The sequence below is a fragment of the Ascidia mentula genome, chromosome 2, assembly GCF_947561715.1.
Source record: "Ascidia mentula chromosome 2, kaAscMent1.1, whole genome shotgun sequence".
Taxonomy (NCBI): Eukaryota; Metazoa; Chordata; class Ascidiacea; order Phlebobranchia; family Ascidiidae; genus Ascidia; species Ascidia mentula.
In genome coordinates this window covers 18,876,667-18,895,702 of record NC_138567.1, presented here as the reverse complement: position 1 = coordinate 18,895,702, position 19,036 = coordinate 18,876,667, and the positions used below count along the sequence as shown (strand labels likewise).

The window sequence follows — 19,036 nt, the reverse complement described above, 5'->3', positions numbered from 1 at the left end:
AGAACAGATTATTAAGTTACATATGTAAGAGGCTGAGCAATTCCAGATAAACTAGTGGGGGTAGGTAAATCTAAGAGGTTACCTCTTAAACCTCCAAATGCAGAATTTCCCAATACATTTCCATCACTCTGTCTGCCATAAGCTCCAACATCAACAATTACGAAATTGTATAATTGAAGTACAGTGAACCTGAACTGGATGGTGCTTGAATGAGCACATGCTTTTCATCTCTCCCCAAACAATGAGGGAACTGCCAAAACGTATCATATTCTTCAGCGATTTTTATCCACTGTCTTCTTTTTCGGTGAGGCATCACTTCTGGCTGCAGTACATTCCATAAGGATTTGCATGTTTCGGGTACAACCCTTGATATTGTTGACTTTCTGTATGAATTAGCAATGCTGGTATAACTGTTTTCTGTTGCTAAAAAGTTTGAAATGACTGAAGCCATGGTGGACAATTTTAGGCGTATATTTCTTTTATGTTAATGGGCTTGTCCGTTTACCTCAAAGTAACAGCCAATCTTTCTTCAGCTGATATTGGTTCTCGCAAATGTGTATTTTGTTTCGTTATCTCTGGGGCAATTTTGCACAATAGTTCATCAAAAACTTCGCCCGTCATGCGAAAATAGGTGAAAAACCATCGGGACCAGGCGCCGACCGTTTTAAAGTTCTTAGCATCAGAGAACATTCCTGCTCCGTGATGGGAAGGAGCAGGTTTCCTACCTCAGGATTTTCCTTTCTCTCATATTCTTCCTCGTCTGTCGGTGATGGTGTTTCGAATCTCTCGTTGTAGGTCTCTTCTATCTCTGAGGTAGGAGGTCCTCTGGGATTGATCGGCGCGTCGTCGAGCAGTACTTTGGCGAGAAGAGGGCGGTTTCTCTTCCAAAGTTGTTGTTGTAGGGTGTACTCGGCCCTCTTTCTCGCCGCCGATGACTTTGGCTATTCTTCTCTTTGCTCCTGCTCGACTTTCTTCCGCAGGGACTTACTTCTGCGGGTGAAAATCTCCGGGTAAAGGTCGCGCAGCAAACCGTCTAGAGACTCGATGATGTTGGGGTCTTTGGCTCTGTTCTTCAGAAGACGGTTCACCGCGCGCGTACCTGGGGACAAATTGCCTGATCTGGTTAAGTCGTCCAGGTACTTATCCAACTCCTCGTCCCACTTTGCCTTCTTCTCTCGGACCGCGCTTTTCTTCTACATCCTTTTTTTCTCCTTCCTTTTCTTCATCTTCTTCCTTCTCTTCTCTCGTTTGGTGGGAAGCGAGGGTGGATTTACACCGCAGAAATTTTCTCATCACCCTTATTTGCTCTGCTGTTCGGTCGACGAGGTGCAGCCCGGCCAGGTGTTGGTTGATGTTCCTGGGCTGCGGATGGAGTCTTGCCTCCTCCATTGCTAAGATGTTGACCTCGTCGCTGGTGTAAGGCCGCCGCTTCGAGACGTCCTTCCTCTCTAGATCTTGATGGTATTCGAGGGGGTGTTTAGATCGCTGGTGGAGATGGAGCCCCCTCGTGGTCTCAAAGTGACGGGAGCAGAGTTCGCACGCAATCGCGGTCGCAGTAGATGGTGTTTCCTCTGGAGTAATCTTGCATCTCGGATAATGACAGGCGACCTGCGAAATGCGTTCGAAAGGATGATGGCACTTACCGCACGCGTAGCCAGATCTGGGGACACGGTGGGTTCGCAGGTGGGTCTGTGCTCCCTGGTCGGTGGTAAGGATGAGGGAGCACATATTGCAGCTGATGCTGTTGGGGCGGTTGTAGACCAAATTGACTGTCTTCATGGGTAAAGGTATTTCTTCTGCCATGCTTTGGCTGGATAAAGTTCGTAGAACTTCTTGGTTTCTTTCCAACTGAAAATAGAACAGTCAATTTTTCTTTTCCTGACAATTTCCGCTTGTCTTCGCGTTCTTCTATTTGCGTCAGGTGGGTGAAGGAATTTCTTTTTCCATGCTTGGGTTGGGTATAGTTCGTAGAACTTCTTTTTTGTCCAACTAAAAGTAGACCAGTCAATTTTTCTCTTTTCTAGACAATTTCCGCTTGTCGTTTGCGTTCTTCTAATTTGTTTCGGGGGGGTAATGCTTAGCTTCACGCAGCGTGAACGCACTCAGCTTGAGATATTTTTCTAACCCTACCACCTTATTCAAATAGAATAATAGTTACTCCCGCCGTTTACCCGCGCTTGGTTGAAAAACTTCAGAACGGCATTCGCCTATCACCTATATTCCCTCCTACTCGTCGCAGCGTAGCGCACCGGCGTGCTCGCACCGCCGCGAAGGCCCGGTATAGGCCCGACGCTCCAGCGCCATCCATTTTCAGGGCTGATTGATTCGGCAGGTGAGTTGTTACACACTCCTTAGCGGATTCCGACTTCCATGGCCACCGTCCTGGTGTCTAGACCAACCAACACCTTTTGTGGGCTCTCATGAGCGTCGCGTCGGGCGCCTTAACCGGGCGTTCGGTTCATCCCGCATCGCCAGTCCTGCTTACCAAGAGTGGCCCACTTGGCACTCGCATTCCATGCCCGCCTCTAGCCGAGCGAGCCGGGCTTCTTACCAATTTAAAGTTTGAGAATAGGTTGGGGATGTTTCGTCCCCAAGGCCTCTAATCATTCGCTTTACGAGATAAAACTGCGACCACCGAGCGCCAGCTATCCTGAGGGAAACTTCGGAGGGAACCAGCTACTAGATGGTTCGATTAGCCTATCGCCCCCACGTCGTTTTGTGGTAATACACTCATGCTGCTTAGTAGACGCCTTCACAAGCTTATTTCGCAGTACCCTTCTAAGAAACAATGTGGCAAAATTCAAGAATTCCTAAAAACTTACAGTTCTTTTTTCAAAGTCTATTGAACTAAGTGAAACAACGCATCATATAAACAACGAAAATATGTGAACAAGCAACACAATCAACCAATGGAACACGAAAACAAAAGTGAACAAAATAGTAAAAACGTTGGAAACAATAAACAAAATCTTAATTTACAGAAGGAAGTTGCTTGCGCATTTTTGTTTTCTTTTCTTACTCGTCACTGCCACATCGCTTTTTTCAGCCGCTTCAGTGACCGCAGTTGGCAAGATTTCCTTCCTGGGTTCCTTCTTTGAACTTTTTTTCTTTCTTTTCGCGTCTTGCACATGTTGAGACGTTGTGCCACTTCGCAAAAGCTCTTCAAGTCGCATCGAATTCTCAGTTTCTTTGTTCAACGTTGTCTCATCACCCGAATCCTCTGCGACTTGCTTTTTCTGCGTTGCACTTGTTGACCTTTTGGCTTTTGAATCGCTACTGCTTGATGACGTCACAGCGAAGTCCTTGAAGGACCTCTTTCTTGAAGTTGATACCCGTGGCCAAGTTCTCCACAAATAGCATCGCAATACGACGAAAAGGTTTTTTTTCTGCTTAAATGTGGACAAAAAATCGTCATTACATTTAGCAGCAATTGATTGCAAGTTCGCAAACACGAACTGCATGACACGCAAATGTATCCCAATAAGATACATTGAGGCACCAACTTGGGTCATTTTGTGCATGTAGCACTCGTTGAGTTCTTTCATAAATTGCACATTCTGTCTCAGTTGGCCAAGATTTTCTTTGAGCATTCCTTGACTGAAACTAGCCCTTTCTTCTTCCGGTAACCTCTTCGCAAAAGGCTTGCAGAAGTCCTTCGTCTGCCGCAAAAAGTCGTCGAACTTTCCGAAAAAACTTTTCTTTGTCAATGCTTTCAAATCGTCGCAAATGACACTCCAATTCTTCTCTGAGTGTTTCACTCAATTCTGACAAAGCCACATGCGGCCTCGTAAGCCATTCACAAGTGAAATTCTTCAATTTCTCTTGGAAGACTCGATCATCATCCATTTGCTTAGGGTCGCATGCCAAACCATACGGGCGAAGAAAATCTGCGCAACAACAAAACGATTACATTTGCACACGTTCACATCATATGACTGCACGCATATATCAGACACTAACCTTTTGGAAAGTGGTAAAAAAAAGAAACGCCCCTTCCCTTCTTCTTCGGACTATCAGTAGACTCCATGTTATCACTGTCAGCAAAAAAGCAATCAATTTAAAATCTTCGCATCAACAAAAACACTACAACACGAACCTTTGTAATTATCGCAGAAAGAACGATGATATCTCTTTTCAAAACACCGTTTCTCCTTTTTTTTAAAAGGTGCCCAGCGAAAACAAGTTAACAACGGAAACTAACGTGAAAAAAGGATAGAACAAGTATTTACAAATATTTACAGGAAGAGAACGCAGAATAAAAGTGGGAGAATTACGCTATATATGGAAGTGAACATTGTATAAAAGGGGAGGATTACAGGTTTTAATGAGGAGGGGAAGAAAGAGGTACACTCTGTGGGGTCCATTTATTTATTTTATAAATCTACGGATTTGACAAGTACCACCTCCAGGAGGGGATCTGGCCTTGTCCGCAGTAACCGATGTTTAAGGATTAGTGATTGGCGGAAGGATTGGGTCAGTTTTCTTGGGATATTTTTAACAACATTAGGATTCTTTTTTACTTTGTTTCGGGTTTTCCATATTGTGTGGGTAAGGGTGGTGTTTAAAATAATAATCTGTGCTCGAGTGTATTATCATCAAGGAGTTGGGGAAAATGTAAATAAGTAGGATGATCGAAATAATAGAGGTTCTGTGGCATAAGTGCTCTGAGAACTGAAATAACTAAGGAACGAAGTGGTTAAATATGCATGCATTTAAAAAATAAATGATGATTAGTTTCATATATATTTGAACAAAAGGTACAAAAACAATCATTGTCTAAAAGAAAGGGGGTGTATGTAGACTTAAGGGGAAATTAAAAGTCTTTAAATAATTTGGAAAAGAAGGATGATGAACTAAAGACCAATCTGTCAACTGAAAAGGGTTAGGTTCCGGATTTGTTAAACGTAAATAAAGAGGTTTTAGCTGAGGTGAAAGTAATTCAGATTCTGTGGGGGCAAACTTAAAAGTGAGATCTAAACGATATTTGTAAAAAGGAGAAGGGGTTGTAGCGTGTGGTAAATTATTTCTGACACGTAAATTAAAAAACTTAGAGAGGGGTAAACCAATATTAAACTCAACAAAAGAAAGAGCAGGGGTTGTGGGGGATCTAAAATTCTATGTTTATAGTAGTTTTTAACAGGAAAGAGAAAGAATAGATTTGAGTAAAGTGGTATTTTGGCGACGCCATACCCGCCAAGGTCACGCGACGCCGCCAGGGTTTGGATGGGAAGGGTAGGATTGTGGTGATCCCCAACGAAGCCTGCCACAATGCTGTCTACCGCTTCCCGCTGTCCTTCAGGGAGAGGGTACGATTTAGCTAGATAAGAAATATGGGGAAGGAGTAATGTTTTAGTGAGGATGCTTTTCGAATCATAGGTCAGAAAGGGGTCGCTTATAGAGGAAACACGGGTACGTAAAGCGCGGTGATTGAGCTGGGGTGTCCAATTGGTATGTTTAATGGGCTTATGGCCTTACTGTTCCAAGTTATACTGTATTGGGTAAAATTATGAAGGGGGATTGATGGTGGCGATCGCCTGGGTTTTGGTGGGATTAACGGTTAAGCCTGATATACTGGAAAAATTTGTGACGAGGTCGAGGGCAAGTAAGAGGGAGTCGCGGCCGGTCACCGCTAGGGTGACATCGTCCGCGTAGGCGACCGCTTTGGGTACGTTACGGCATGGTGCGGGAATAGATCTAATTGAAGGGTGGTTTTGAAGGGCAGCAAGAAGCGGGTCGACAGCAATCAGGAAGAGGGTCAGGCTAAGGGGCCTAACACCTCTCCTGATCGGCAAACCCGTTGAGGAGGGCTTGTGATGAGGATGAAGAATAGAGTGAAGATAAAAAATCAGTAAAAAGCGGGGGGAAGCGTTTTAGTTGTAATTGCAAAAGGAGCCAGTCATGAGAGATGGAATCGAAAGCTTTTCGGAAGTCAAGAGAGATAAAAAAAGGAGTCCGAATTACGTTTTTTAGCTGAATAGTGAAGGTCGCGGAGGAGAGTAGTAGCGTGAGAAGAAGTAAAACCAGGTTGGGCAAACTGATTAGGGGAAATTAAATTTTATAATCTAAATTAGGAAGGGATATGGGGCGATAGTTAGATAATAAAGAAGGGTCAGATTTTTTGAAAATGGGAGTAATATGGCCGGATGTTTAATTAGGATGGGCATAAGCGTTAAGAAAAGAAAAATTAAGGGCTGATGTGAGGTCGGCCCCGATCAGGTCCCAGAACAGTTTGTAAAACTCTGAACTGAGACCGTCGGGGCCGGGGGTTTTACCGCAGGGAAAAAGAAAATCCGATTTTTTAACTTCTGAAACTGAAAATGGGGCAGATAAATTTTCTAAAAAAGAATCAGGTATAAACTTAGGAGGTTGTTTAAGAAAAATGTTCGTGGGGGTTGGTAACTCAAGATTTTGATTAGAATATAACAACTTAAAAAAATCAAAAGTATGTGAAAGCATTTCTTTGGGGGTAGTTAAAAGGAGACCAAAAGAATCTTGCAACTCAAAAATAGGGGGTTTAGAGCCTTGTAGGATCAAGTTAGAACGGGATAAGGATTTTTTAACGGAATAAAAGGAATTAAAGGGATTGTTGTAGGGAAGAAACCTAATCACGGGATTCTTTAACTAAGCGTTTCGAATGAAAAATAATGAGGGATTTAATTTTGACTTTAAGGGATAACCAAAAATCAAGAGGGATGTTGAACATATGAGCAAGTGATATGACCAAATAACATAATGACGATTTAAATCATAAACAAAAAAGGGGCCGTAAAAGATTTTAACATTATTTTTCCATGGGCCTTAATTACGGTCAAACGTCGTGCTATTTCAAAGCCTGCATATGCACTGACCGTTCGGGAACGTAGCACAAAATCTAACACTGCCGTATATCTGACTCCTGCGTTACTGTTTGAACAAAGACTATAGACCTTTAAGATTTATCATCAACAACTTACAAACCACGCATCAATCGGTTCTTAAACAATAAAGCTCGTATAGCTTGGCGACAATCAACATAACAGTTTTTTGATTTACTCTTTGACTTATGGTCTTGTTTGGCGGGTTTAGTTTGTCTCTCTCTCTCTGGTGATTTTCTCCCTGGTCTCTGGGTCTCTCTTTTTTTCATGAATATGCACGTAATATATATAGCCAGAGAGAGCTCAGGTAAAAGAAAGAAATGACGTTGGTGTTGACGTATGACGTTGGAAAAGGTGATGATGACGTAGACGAGGCGCTTGTCAGTCCGCATAAATGATGAATTGTAACAGGTTGAAGCAATTGCTTGTTAACAATAGCACTATAATACTGGGAATTGTTCTCAAATATGATGTGATAGATGCAGAACTTCCCTTCCACCAAAGTGTTTTCCGGAAAAGTTTTGTTTCAGTAAAATCTCTTGGATGTTCTTGTCTACAGCTGGTGTGGAGAATTTCGTTTGTTGTTCGAAGTTATCTTGATGACTCTTTGCTGAGTTGTTGTTATCGTGAAATCTCTCTCAACTCCACGTACTCGATTGAGGTCGTTAAAAAGCACAACTGGTGGAGTTGATTGCGATGGAACGTCTTCAACTAATGTACATTTTCGATCGTGCACTCGAAAGATCGTCGTTGCACGCGATGTGATATCCATGTGTTTCTTCTTACTGATTCGTACATCTCTGGAAAGCAAACTCAAACATACGGTATTAAATTAATACAATATTCAAAATATAATGGGGAATAAATGTAGAATACAACAATATACTTTGTTCACCGAGTTGCATGATGGACATACTGTTATAATATACATCTCTATGTTTACATATTTGCGCTGCGGAGACAATAGCGATTATATCCAACTGCGATAAAAAAAAATCAACGCGATTGTGATAACTTGTGAGTAACTATTTCGTGTGTTAAGGAGGTATATAGCAATACAAATAGGTTCGACATTTGACATGTGTATGGTGGCCCATCGTTGCCACGACTTTTCATTGAATATAAATTAGTTTTGACTTACATTTTTTTCTATTTTGATATAAATTTGCATTTCATTTTTATTTTAAATTCATTTTTATTTTAGTTGCATTTTTAAATTCATTTTTATTATGAAACGTAATTTTGATTTTATTTTCATTGTGAAAAGCATTTATAATTTCATTTTCAATATCAAATGCATTTTCTTTTTGAAAAGCATTTATAATTTCATTTTTATTTTGAAAAGCATTTTTAATTTAATTTTCATTTTAAAATTCGTTTTTATTTGTGAATGCATTTTAAAATATGTATTTTGTTTTAAAATTAAATTGATGTAGGTGGCCCAGCGTTGTCATCACGTGACAACTTGTGTAGTAGAGCGTAAAATTTCCTGCGTGAAATATGCATTGTCCACGGTTGTTGCCTGACGGCGCACCTGAAACCGCTTTTGCTTTTCAATGAAATGCGGCAAATTTTGTATTATCAGCTTGCGTCAAGGCCGACAGAAAACTATTTTCTGTGGGACTGAATTTTTTAGTTGTAATAGATCTGCTTTGGTCTGGCGCGTATTGTTCAGATTAGTTTTCCAATTGTATTTCACTGGATTGACCGGGATCGCATCGAAAAGCCCCCAACAGCATGCCTGTGCTTAATAAAGAACTAACCACACAAATTTCCATGTTCCTCGAAATACATAAACTTAGAAATTTAAGCATAAATTTGACCCACATTGCACAGTTTACAAAGTGGCAAATTTCCCTGAAGGCCCCATATCAGTATTAAATCCCCAAAATCAAGTTTTGAAGCCTATCAACATTAATACCCATTCTGGGTGATTTGCTTTTTTGCCCACAACAATTCCTGTGGTCGGTGACCCATGAAGATCTACTGGTCCTTTTCAAAGAGAAAAAAAGGGGTGGGATTTTTCATTGTCAAATGATTTTGTCCAACAACAACTAAATGGTTAGCTTAGATTTTTCTTTCAAGTCTGTGTGAATGTGAATTCAGGCAACTGCTTGTGAACCACAATGTATGGAAAACATACAGATCTGGTCACAAAACTTATTTCTATTCAACTTATTGTGAGGCAGCCGAGTGTATCACCAAATGCAAATAAATTCTGTAATTCTATTTTGACATGAGAAGATATGATTGTCACATGGAAACAGTGTAGACGTACACGAAAATATTATATCCAGTAAAAAAGTCATAAGAACTCACACAATTTTACAAAACAGGAACAGAAAAAGCTCATGTTATAATTTTAATGTTAACATGTAAACTGCTGCTTCAAAAAGCGGTAGGCATTTGCAGCATGAGCAGAGTCTATTTCGTGTGGAGAGCACATAATTTCTCTACACTTTACAGCAACATCATCTTCCAACCATGTGGTTGGGGCACTTATGACTCCAGACAGCTCTGCAACAGTTTTTAGATTATCATGACTGATTGCAAACCCTTTTCTGGATGCACCATAATACTCCGGAAAGGAATAGAGGTGATTTGGAACACCACATGGTAATTCCAACCCTCTTTGAGCTCTAATACGATGACTATTCCAATAGTCAACAAACACACTGCATTCACGCGTAAGTATAGGCTGATAAACATAAAACAATAACTGTCTGTCAAGTAGGTTGTGTGGATCATAAATCTTTTCATGCAAGAGTTCATTTAACTGATGCTTAAAGAACTTTTCGAGCCTCTCATGCAAATCTCGCCACCAACGTTCAATTTTGTTGGTGTTTGATGGCCCATATAATATTGCATTTGTTGGATTGTCCATATTTGAAACAAGGTGCAATAGGTATGAGTGGATCGTTGCCATTTTGCCAGTTTCGGTTCCTCTGTCCAGGAACTCTAGATATTTTTTTCCGATAATGAGGGGGTTAGAATTAGAATGTGTAACAAATAAAAACAAAATTTTCCTAGAAAATGTGTCCATGCATCCATATATACCAAGAGGAAAGGTTGAATTTTGGTATCCACAGAGTTTGTCATGACCATCCAGTGATATTACCCACAATGGACCTTGTGAAGTAAACGGATGTTTTTCATGTTTCTGCTTCCTTTTAACATTACGTAAACGCATCCCTTCATAATCTAGATGAGTCATCATGCTGTGCACTAAGTGCCTTGGAACCCTAATGTTATGTACACATCTCAGCTTTTGATTCATAGCCCGGTATCCGAGTAACTTACCAGGTCCTTGCAGTTCGTTTTTTATAGCATCAGAAACTTGAGATAACCTTGTATTGTAATTAATGTAAAATACTTCAAAATGTCTCAGTCTTCTGTCCAGTGTTGTTAAACTCCAAGCATAATGTGGATAATCCTTTTTAATAAAGTCGAGAATTTCACTTCGCTTTAGATTTTGCTGGACATAAGTATTCAAGTCATTTTTTAGCCTACTATCAGACATCCATGCATTGCTAATGACACTCCCATCCATCTAAAAAATTAAAATTGAAAAGAAAAATGTGCAACATTGTGCATGACACTTTTCTGATATACAACATTATGCAACTTTATAGCAGCACTACTTTGCTTAAATTTTACTGTATCTTTTTTTGATACATGGAAGTTATTGCTAAATAATTTGATGAAACCAATTGCTTTGGAACCAATTGTGCTTGATGGACGAAACATAATATATAGATGAAATTGAAATTAATACACTTCTAATAAAAGCATGGACTGGAAAATCTACAGCTCATAATATTTAACTTCATCAATCCAGTTAAAGCGGTTCAAGCTTTAACATGTCACAAAATGTATTACAAACATAGGAACATAACTAACGGTTTTGTAGATCTTTAATATGAACAGAATAGCCAATACAGTGCTCGAAAACTTCATGTAAACGTTTCGATTGTTTCTACAACCATTATCAATACAAATGAAAGCGGATCGGCAAAAATGGTACGGTGAAGTTGGGAGGTTATAGAAAAAGGCGGGGAATTAAATAAGCGCAATTGTTGATAATGGAGTCGAACGGAGTTGCCTGTGGTAGTGATAGATAAAAACAATTAAGGGCACTGTGCACGGTAAAGAAAATAAATAAATAAAAAGAATAAAAATAAAAAAACATTATAAAATACACGGTTTATATATTAAAAAGTCGTAGTGGCACAGAGGATGTGTCGGCATTTAAAAGCGGCCTAAAATTTTGGATGTGGATAGTTTCCAAGAAAGATAAGCGCCGCTTTCCTTCAATCTGTCCAAGGATGGTTGGGTTGTTAAAGTCGATCCTGTGCGATGGATTTGACACAAGATGTTGACAAACCTCCGACGACGGAGGTTTGTCAACATTGATAATGGTTGTAGAAACAATCGAAACGTTTACATGAAGTTTTCGAGCACTGTATTGGCTATTCTGTTCATATTACAAACATGTTCTTTGATAAAAGTGGTAATGGCTTCTGTAGACAGGTTGCCAGCACAAAACAGGGTTTCTTTTTGGTCCTCACTCATTAACTCTGTTGAAGCAATTTCTGGATCATAAAGCTGATACCCAGTACCTTGCAGATCAAGCAACATCATCTTAGTGTTTGAGTAAGAATAGCTAAAATGTGCGAGACATTCAGCTTTTTTCTGAAACTCATCCTGGTTTGTTATAGGACAATGGCCATCATTGTTGATGTACTTTCTAAAATCTCCAGCATAATACTGTTCAACAGTTACATGTCTATCTTTATACTTCGAAAAATACACTGATCCAAACTTAAATGTACTGCCAAATTGGGAAGGAGCCTTATTAGAACATACTTCTGCAAAAACCTTTGCTACACTATGCATCTGGACCTGTTTTTTTGTGTGTTCCTCTTCAGACAGATTTAAATCATACTTTATGGTTGCAAGTGTATCATCTTTGTACATTTTTATAACACACTCTCTAGGTAAATCCTCATTATTGCATACAGTCGCCCTGTGTGCATTTCGAAATGCTCCATCCGCAAATTTTTGGTCTGCTATCTCAAAAGTTATATCTCCTAATTCATTCCAGCTAGTCTTATATGCATCAAACCACAGGAGCTTTAATGTTGCTTGCTGTTTTAAAGGGGCTTTGACCAACTGTCCAGCTCGTAGCAAGTGGCTAATTGATATAGATTTGGGATGAGACAAATGGTTTGTGGATTTTCTCGATTTGTGTTGGCTGACGTTATTACCTTTCACAGTATCCATGCCAGCTTCATGTGACAAGAACCTTACTAAAAAAATTTTCTTTCCTTTCACCTGCTCAATTCTGCTGCAAGATGGTCCTCTATCTGAGGCCAAAACATCACATGAGCCGGTAGGTTCGCTATAAAATGATTCACATGCATTTTTTACATTTTCAAGGGATAATTCAGGATGTGGGAAAGGAACAAAGTCTCGAGTATCTAAGGGTTCATACTTCTTTAGTCTACCTGATGGCACACTTGACATACGTTGTACCATAATGTCATCTGGAGTAGCGTTTTGGCAGTCATTCTTCTTCTCATTTGTGCCCTTGCGTTTCTGTCCAATCATTGCCTCAAATTCTTTCCAAGTTTGTTTGCGTTTCATTATAAATATCATAAAATTGAAAGTTTGATTTTACCTACCAACCACACTACAGCAGTATAATAAAACAACAACATATATTATATTTGATTTTGTTGAACGTTCAAATGGTTCAACTATCATCATTGTTGTTCAATAATTCTGTGAATTAATTTCGACTTTTTTTAGTAAAAAATAAACCAATCAAAGTCTGTTGGGGCCTTTCGAGTCGATCCCGGTTAATCCAGTGAAATACAATTGGAAAACTAATCTGAACACTACGCGCGAGACCAAAGCAGATCTTTTACAACTAAAAAATTCAGTCCCACAGAAAATAGTTTTCTGTCAGCCTTGACGCAAGCTGATAATACAAAATTTGCCGCATTTGATTGAAAAGCAAACGCGGTTTCAGGTGCGCCGTCAGGCAACAACCGTGGACAATGCATATTTCACGCAGGAAATTTTACGCTCTACTACACAAGTTGTCACGTGATGACAACGCTGGGCCACCTACATCAATTTAATTTTAAAACGAAATACATATCAAAACAAAAATTAATTTTAAAATGCATTCACAAATAAAAACGAATTTCAAAATGAAAATTAAATTAAAAATGCTTTTCAAAATAAAAATGAAATTATAAATGCTTTTCAAAAAGAAAATGCATTTGACATTGAAAATGAAATTATAAATGCTTTTCACAATGAAAATAAAATCAAAATTACCTTTCATAATAAAAATGAATTCAAAAATGCAACTAAAATAAAAATGAATTTAAAATAAAAATGAAATGCACATTCATATCAAAATAGAAAAAAATGTAAGTCAAAACTAATTTATATTCAATGAAAAGTCGTGGCAACGATGGGCCACCATACATGTGTTCAGCAATTCCAATGAGATACAAATTAAACGAGCCTTTGTACTTGGTAGGATTGACACGGTTAAAACAGTCCACTTGGTGCGGGCTAATGACAAGAATTTGCAAATGTGAAATGTAATCCACGACTTGGATTTATCATGAATCTCCCACAATGCAATTTATAGACTCGCAGTGTGTTACAATGAGTGGCCGTATCTGCGGTCTGAAAAATAAGTCGCTTATTAAAATTTACCAGTGCGATTGAACATCGTAGGCAAATCACTGTGGATTTTTACAAGTGGCCCACGGCCCAACGCATGATATTTCAACGCTATGCCCATGATTTTACTTGAGCATATGCAAAATAAGGCGATAGTTACATGCACCTTATAGCGACCAAGCAGTCGTACGCTGCTTCTTCGGACATTGTCCGGTAAAATAGAGTTCTGTGTACAAAAATGGATAAAAAAGGGATTGCGTAGAAAGTACGCGGTCGCGTCATTGCCCGATGCATTTGCATTGAAAACACCATTACCGTTAATTTGTGCATTTCTCCTACCATTTTCCTTCAGCAAGTTTAAAAATTAAATAAACTTTTACTGTTTTGGGAACACGTAGCCTTGTCAAAACTAAGATAACTTTTATACTGGTCCTTAATCAGTCTGATAGTCACTCACAAAAGAGACAAGTTTAAGGGTCCGGCGATTCGTTTCAAATTAATCGCTAAAGTTTCCCCTCACAACAGAATACATTTGTTTTTGAACAATAAAGGCTTGGCCTGAAAGTCAGAGGCTACATTGTCACCTTCTGTTTGTTCATCTCCGTTCGGTTCTCGAAATGCCATTAATCTGTTCCAGGCTAATCGTCCGTAAATCTTAATTACCCATCCGGTCAATAGAATCGCCCAAATTCCAGCTAATATATAAATTACTAAAAAGGCAAAACATAAAAAAGGTGATGTTATAGAACTTATCAGATGCAGTAAAGCATTTTTGGAAGCCGCTTCGATCGTTGAAGATAAGTAGGATACATCAACTTCAGTTGTAGGATCTGTGTTGCTGTCGATAAATTGGTAAAGTTTGTCGTTTGTTAAGCGCGATTGGCTGAGTTGTGCCAAGAGTTTAAATCTTCAAAACCACTACTAGGTCGGGGTAAATTATCTTCATACGTTTGAAAATCCAATTCCTCTTGATGATATTTTACAGGAGCCAATGTAGGTGTTGTACATGCGGATTCTAAGTGTATAATTATCATAAACGTAAAAAGTGTTATTAATCCTAAAAGACATAACTCTACCGGGTACATAGTTCTCGACAAACTTAACTGTGGGATATACGAAACCATCTCTGAATAATTGTCTACCTTTAGAATCAATGTATTTAATTAAAGGTCTTGTGGCAAATAGATTTTTATGACGTAACTCTTCCACAATTGTACCGTTTATATTTTCGCAAGAAATTTCAGTCATTAAATCACCAACAGTTATTCTAAGGATTTCCCCTGGGTATTGTCTTGATATAGTTAAAGTGGATGCTAGCAGTTAAATCATTAATCGATGATGATACGGTGTCCATTGCTTCATTGATAAAATGTCGCCTCTAGGAGTAAAATTCGCCTTAGGGATCATAAGGGGTAATTGTAGGGGGACATCACAATTACTCGGCACTATAATCATGCCTCCCGTACAGATGGCGTCTTGTCCGTAACAAATTGCCTTCGAACAAATAGTATTTCTCATCCTGTCTAAAATGTAAAGTTAGTCCATGAGTTCCCAAAGGTGTGACTACTGGGCAGTCGACTTTATGCGGTACAGCCCAGGTAAAAATACGTGTCCCCACTGTGCAGCTACCTCGATGAATATTGCATTTTGACATAATTCCTAATGCACCCTTCATTTGTTTATGTATGGGATCATATAAAATAGTGGACTTTGTCAAAACACCATTTTGAACAGTTCCCTTCGAAGAGGTAGGCCATCTATAATTCACCTTTATTTCATTAGAGGATGACCAAACATTATCAGCGGATTGGGTTAATCGTCCAATTAGGGCTGCGCTATGAGTGCGTTGCCAATCTTCGCAGGCCCCTGAAGACGGTGGTGCCATGGATTTCTTAGTGTGGAATATAAATGAGATTCGAAAGATGATTCAAAAATTTGACAGGAATATACTTCTAAACGAATAAAGTCAGTAGATGGATTATAGAGTTGGCCAGAACATGTCTTAAAAATTTGAGATTCCTGTTTTTTACAGATGGTGGGTTCGGGTATGGCGTAAATGGCTGCATACCACTATGAACCACCCCTATGAAACCTATGAAAAGGTGCATTTTGTTGTACGCTCGTATCTAATCGCGATATCGAAGAGGTTTTCGGATTATGCGTCCTCTTCTAGTGACGTGTGTATCCTGATCAGGGGAAACGATAAGTGGAGCAACGTCGGAAATAGCAGAAGTATCAGTTATTACGTCTGTGTCTATAGATGAATCTGTATGAACATTTGGATCAGCGACTTTAAGTCGATCAATGGTTACTGTGTTTTCTCGTCCGTTCATAGCTAAGGTGAAAAACTTTGGATGTTTATTCAACACCTTACATGGACCATCATAAGCTGGAGATAATGTTCCTTTCTTGGCGTGTACTCTCACAAAAACATGTGTGCAGCTCGCTAGAACGGGGTCGACATAAACATTAACCTGTCGCTGCGGCTTACGATTTGCAAAGTTCAAATGTGACATAAATGCGGTTAATTGCTTGGAATAATTGGATACAGATGTTTCCGGTACAATTTCCTCAAAAAATTCACCAGGTAATCTCAACGTTTGGCCATAGACTAATTCAGCAGCACATGCACCTATGTCTGGCTTAAAAACGCTGCGTAAGCCAAAAAGTACAAGACCTAAATTGGCGTATTGGCGTTCCAATTATTTGGTTGATTATGAGATTTGAGAGCAGATTTTAAATACTTATGTTGTATCTCGATGAATCCGTTGCGTTGTAAATTTATGCCAAATTGCACACAAAAATCATTAAATGCTTCAGAGGTAAACTGACTACCGCGATCTGTCGAAACCCGCAGTGGCGCACCAAATCTTGCCACCCAATGCAACAAGAACGCGTTTATGCAAGTCTCGGCGGTAATATTATGCAATGGTATTGCTTCAAACCAACGAGAAAATCTGCAACAACATGTTAATAAATAGGAATATCCATCACATAATGGTTAAGGCCCCACAAGATCAAGGTTGACATCTTGAAATCTACCTGTGGGTTCAATATATTTGCCCAAAGGTGCTCGTACATGCCGTCTAACTTTACAACGTTGGCATTCCAAACAAGTTTGACTCCATTCATTGACGTCTCGATTAAGACCGTGCCAAGCAAAACGACTAGCCACCAAGCGGCGTGTCGCTTTTACACCTGGATGAGATAATCCGTGAAGCGTGTGAAAAGCACGTTTCCTCAAAGCATGAGGAACAATAGGTCTGTCGCCAATCAACTTCAAATCACTGTTGGGAACTTGCCTTTCTGTTACCTCCAATGAACCATACAAGTCCTGTAAACTTTCCTGAAAGTCCGTATCTTGCTGATGCTGAGCTAAATCATTCAACGAAAGTAAGTTGTCATTTAGGAAAATTGCATTTACTTCGATTCGGGAAAGACCGTCTGCTACTGCATTTTGAAAACCACTTAGAAATTCAACATCGCTTGTATACTGGGCAATATAATCCATGTGACGGTTTTGCCTCGGAGTGAAACTGCTCGTCTTTGATCGGAAAGCCTTAACCAAAGATAAATGATCTGAGACAACATTAAAATTCCTTCCCTGCAGTATATCCTTAAAATGCTTAATCGCTAAATAAATCCCAAGCAACTCTCTGTCGAAAGTACTGTAATTTTTTTGCGCGTTATTTAATGCCTTGGAGAAAAATGCGATGGGCTCTTTATTGTTTTCCATCCATGCAATGACAAAAGGTTATGTTCGAATCTATAGGACATTGGAGGATTTTTCCAGGATGTTTGCCAATAAATGGTCTTTCCACGAGTACCAGTAACATAACCACGTAGTAGTTCCGACATAATATGCGCGAACGTTTCGAAGTTGGGAAGAGTTGTTTATTCTACCAACGAATGCGTAGATAATGAATCAACTGTTGAACAGCATCCACGAGATATGCATGCTGCCGTTGCCAATATAAAAAAAAAACAGTCCATGTACACGTATGCAAAATAGTACCCACACCAAAAAGGGGATTCGCGATCTAAATAAAGCTTTCTCTTGTTGCCTACCGAAGTTAAGCACTCCTTCCATCATTTACTAGATGATGATAAGCTGTCAACAGCCTACTCCGACTCTGAATTCAAGTACAGAGCTCTGTATCAGAGTTACAGCAACCCTACAGTTCTGTAATCGCCGAGTGCAATTCACGTACAACGCAAAAAACGCCAGAATTGATTGCTCGCCAGAGGTTTCAACTTTTTGTGATCAATCAGCAATTCGAGGAACTGTTTAATTTCCCTTACATTGACTGTCTTCAATGTGGAAAAGCGAGGACGCATAAACCCGGGACGGATATTACACGTGTTTACCGAAAAACAATGCGCACAGTAAGACCAAGACAAATCCAATGTCCATTTTACCAAAATATCCACGTTCTCCAAAGCGTCGCAGACCCTCATTATCACGTTCTTGTTTTCGCAAACGTTTTTTTTCTCTACCTGCAAAAAACACAAACAAACTTAGACACAGAAACCTTTGATAAAACATACGCAAGCGCTTTTAACGACGGATATGAAGGTACGGACCGGCTCTAGTGGTGTTGATCGGGACGCCAATCGATTGCTCATGCAATAGCGTTACTCTCTAGGAGTAAGCTATGGAATAAACAGGGACAACTACAGGATCGAAACCCTGACTACAGAATCACAGTGATTTCCCAATGCGCCTGTGCACGAAGATCAACTCCTCTTTCCGCGGTCGAAAGTCTGACGGCTCCCGATCACGACTTCGACTAAACGTGCTCCTACTAAACAGCTGCCAGATCCGATGTCCCTGTTCAAGGTTCACGCCAGACAGAAGGCGCAAGAGCGTCGGCGGTAAAGCCAGCTTACCTCTAGTGCCAGTAACGCATTGTCGGCCACTATCAAAGTGTCCAACACGCGTCAGGTCGACCTCCTGTTCAAGACCAGATCAGGTTTGAGGTGCAATCCGTCGCGCTTGGCATCAGGCTCCCAGATTGACTCCCATCTATTCCTCCAGGCTGACCGTTTAACCAGCTGCGTGATTTTGTCCACTACGCTCGGGAATCGGTTTTTCTCTTGAGAGGCTTCCGTTGTCGAAGACCCCACATCAACACTGAATTCCCGGTGAGACACCATGCGGCCTGCAGGTCCTGTCAGAACAAAACCGAGATCTGTGCTGGTCTATAAGACTAAAATCTGTGGGATCACATTGTGACCTGTTTTGTGGAAAGAATTGCATCGATTACACGACAAAGGAAACTTAGCGAACGCAAGCGATATAACTAGCGATGGCGTCAGACAGAGAGTGTAAATGTAAAAGAGTAGAAAGCAGTTTTAAAATACAAAATGAGATTAACATAACCATTAAGATCAGGCGTATGCTTAAAACTACAAAAACGGTTTTGCATCTGCACTCCGTTCCAGCCTTCTCGGACGAACAGTCAATAAATCCGTCA

At 39.9% G+C, this 19,036-nt stretch overlaps 1 protein-coding gene and 1 pseudogene across 1 annotated transcript; both read right to left on the bottom strand.

Moving 5' to 3' along the window:
- Nucleotides 1-9,222: 9,222 nt before the first annotated feature.
- On the bottom strand, nt 9,223-12,500 carry LOC145890317 (uncharacterized). The gene is made up of 2 exons (XM_082981321.1): nt 11,346-12,500; nt 9,223-10,404 (listed from the first exon to the last, which is right to left on the bottom strand). The coding sequence occupies exons 1-2, from the start codon at nt 12,498-12,500 to the stop codon at nt 9,223-9,225; spliced, it is 2,337 nt and encodes a 778-aa protein (XP_082837447.1).
- A 1,575-nt stretch (nt 12,501-14,075) lies between these two features.
- Nucleotides 14,076-15,892, bottom strand: LOC145890316 (uncharacterized; annotated as a pseudogene).
- Between the last annotated feature and the right edge of the window lie 3,144 nt (nt 15,893-19,036).

Coding starts and splice junctions, on each gene's coding strand:
- LOC145890317 (XM_082981321.1), bottom strand. CDS start 12,500: ATGAAACGCAAACAAACTTGGAAAGAATTTGAGGCAATGATTGGACAG. Junction 10,405..11,345: donor CCACTTTTATCAAAGAACAT/GTTTGTAATATG, acceptor TTAATTTTTTAG/ATGGATGGGAGTGTCATTAG.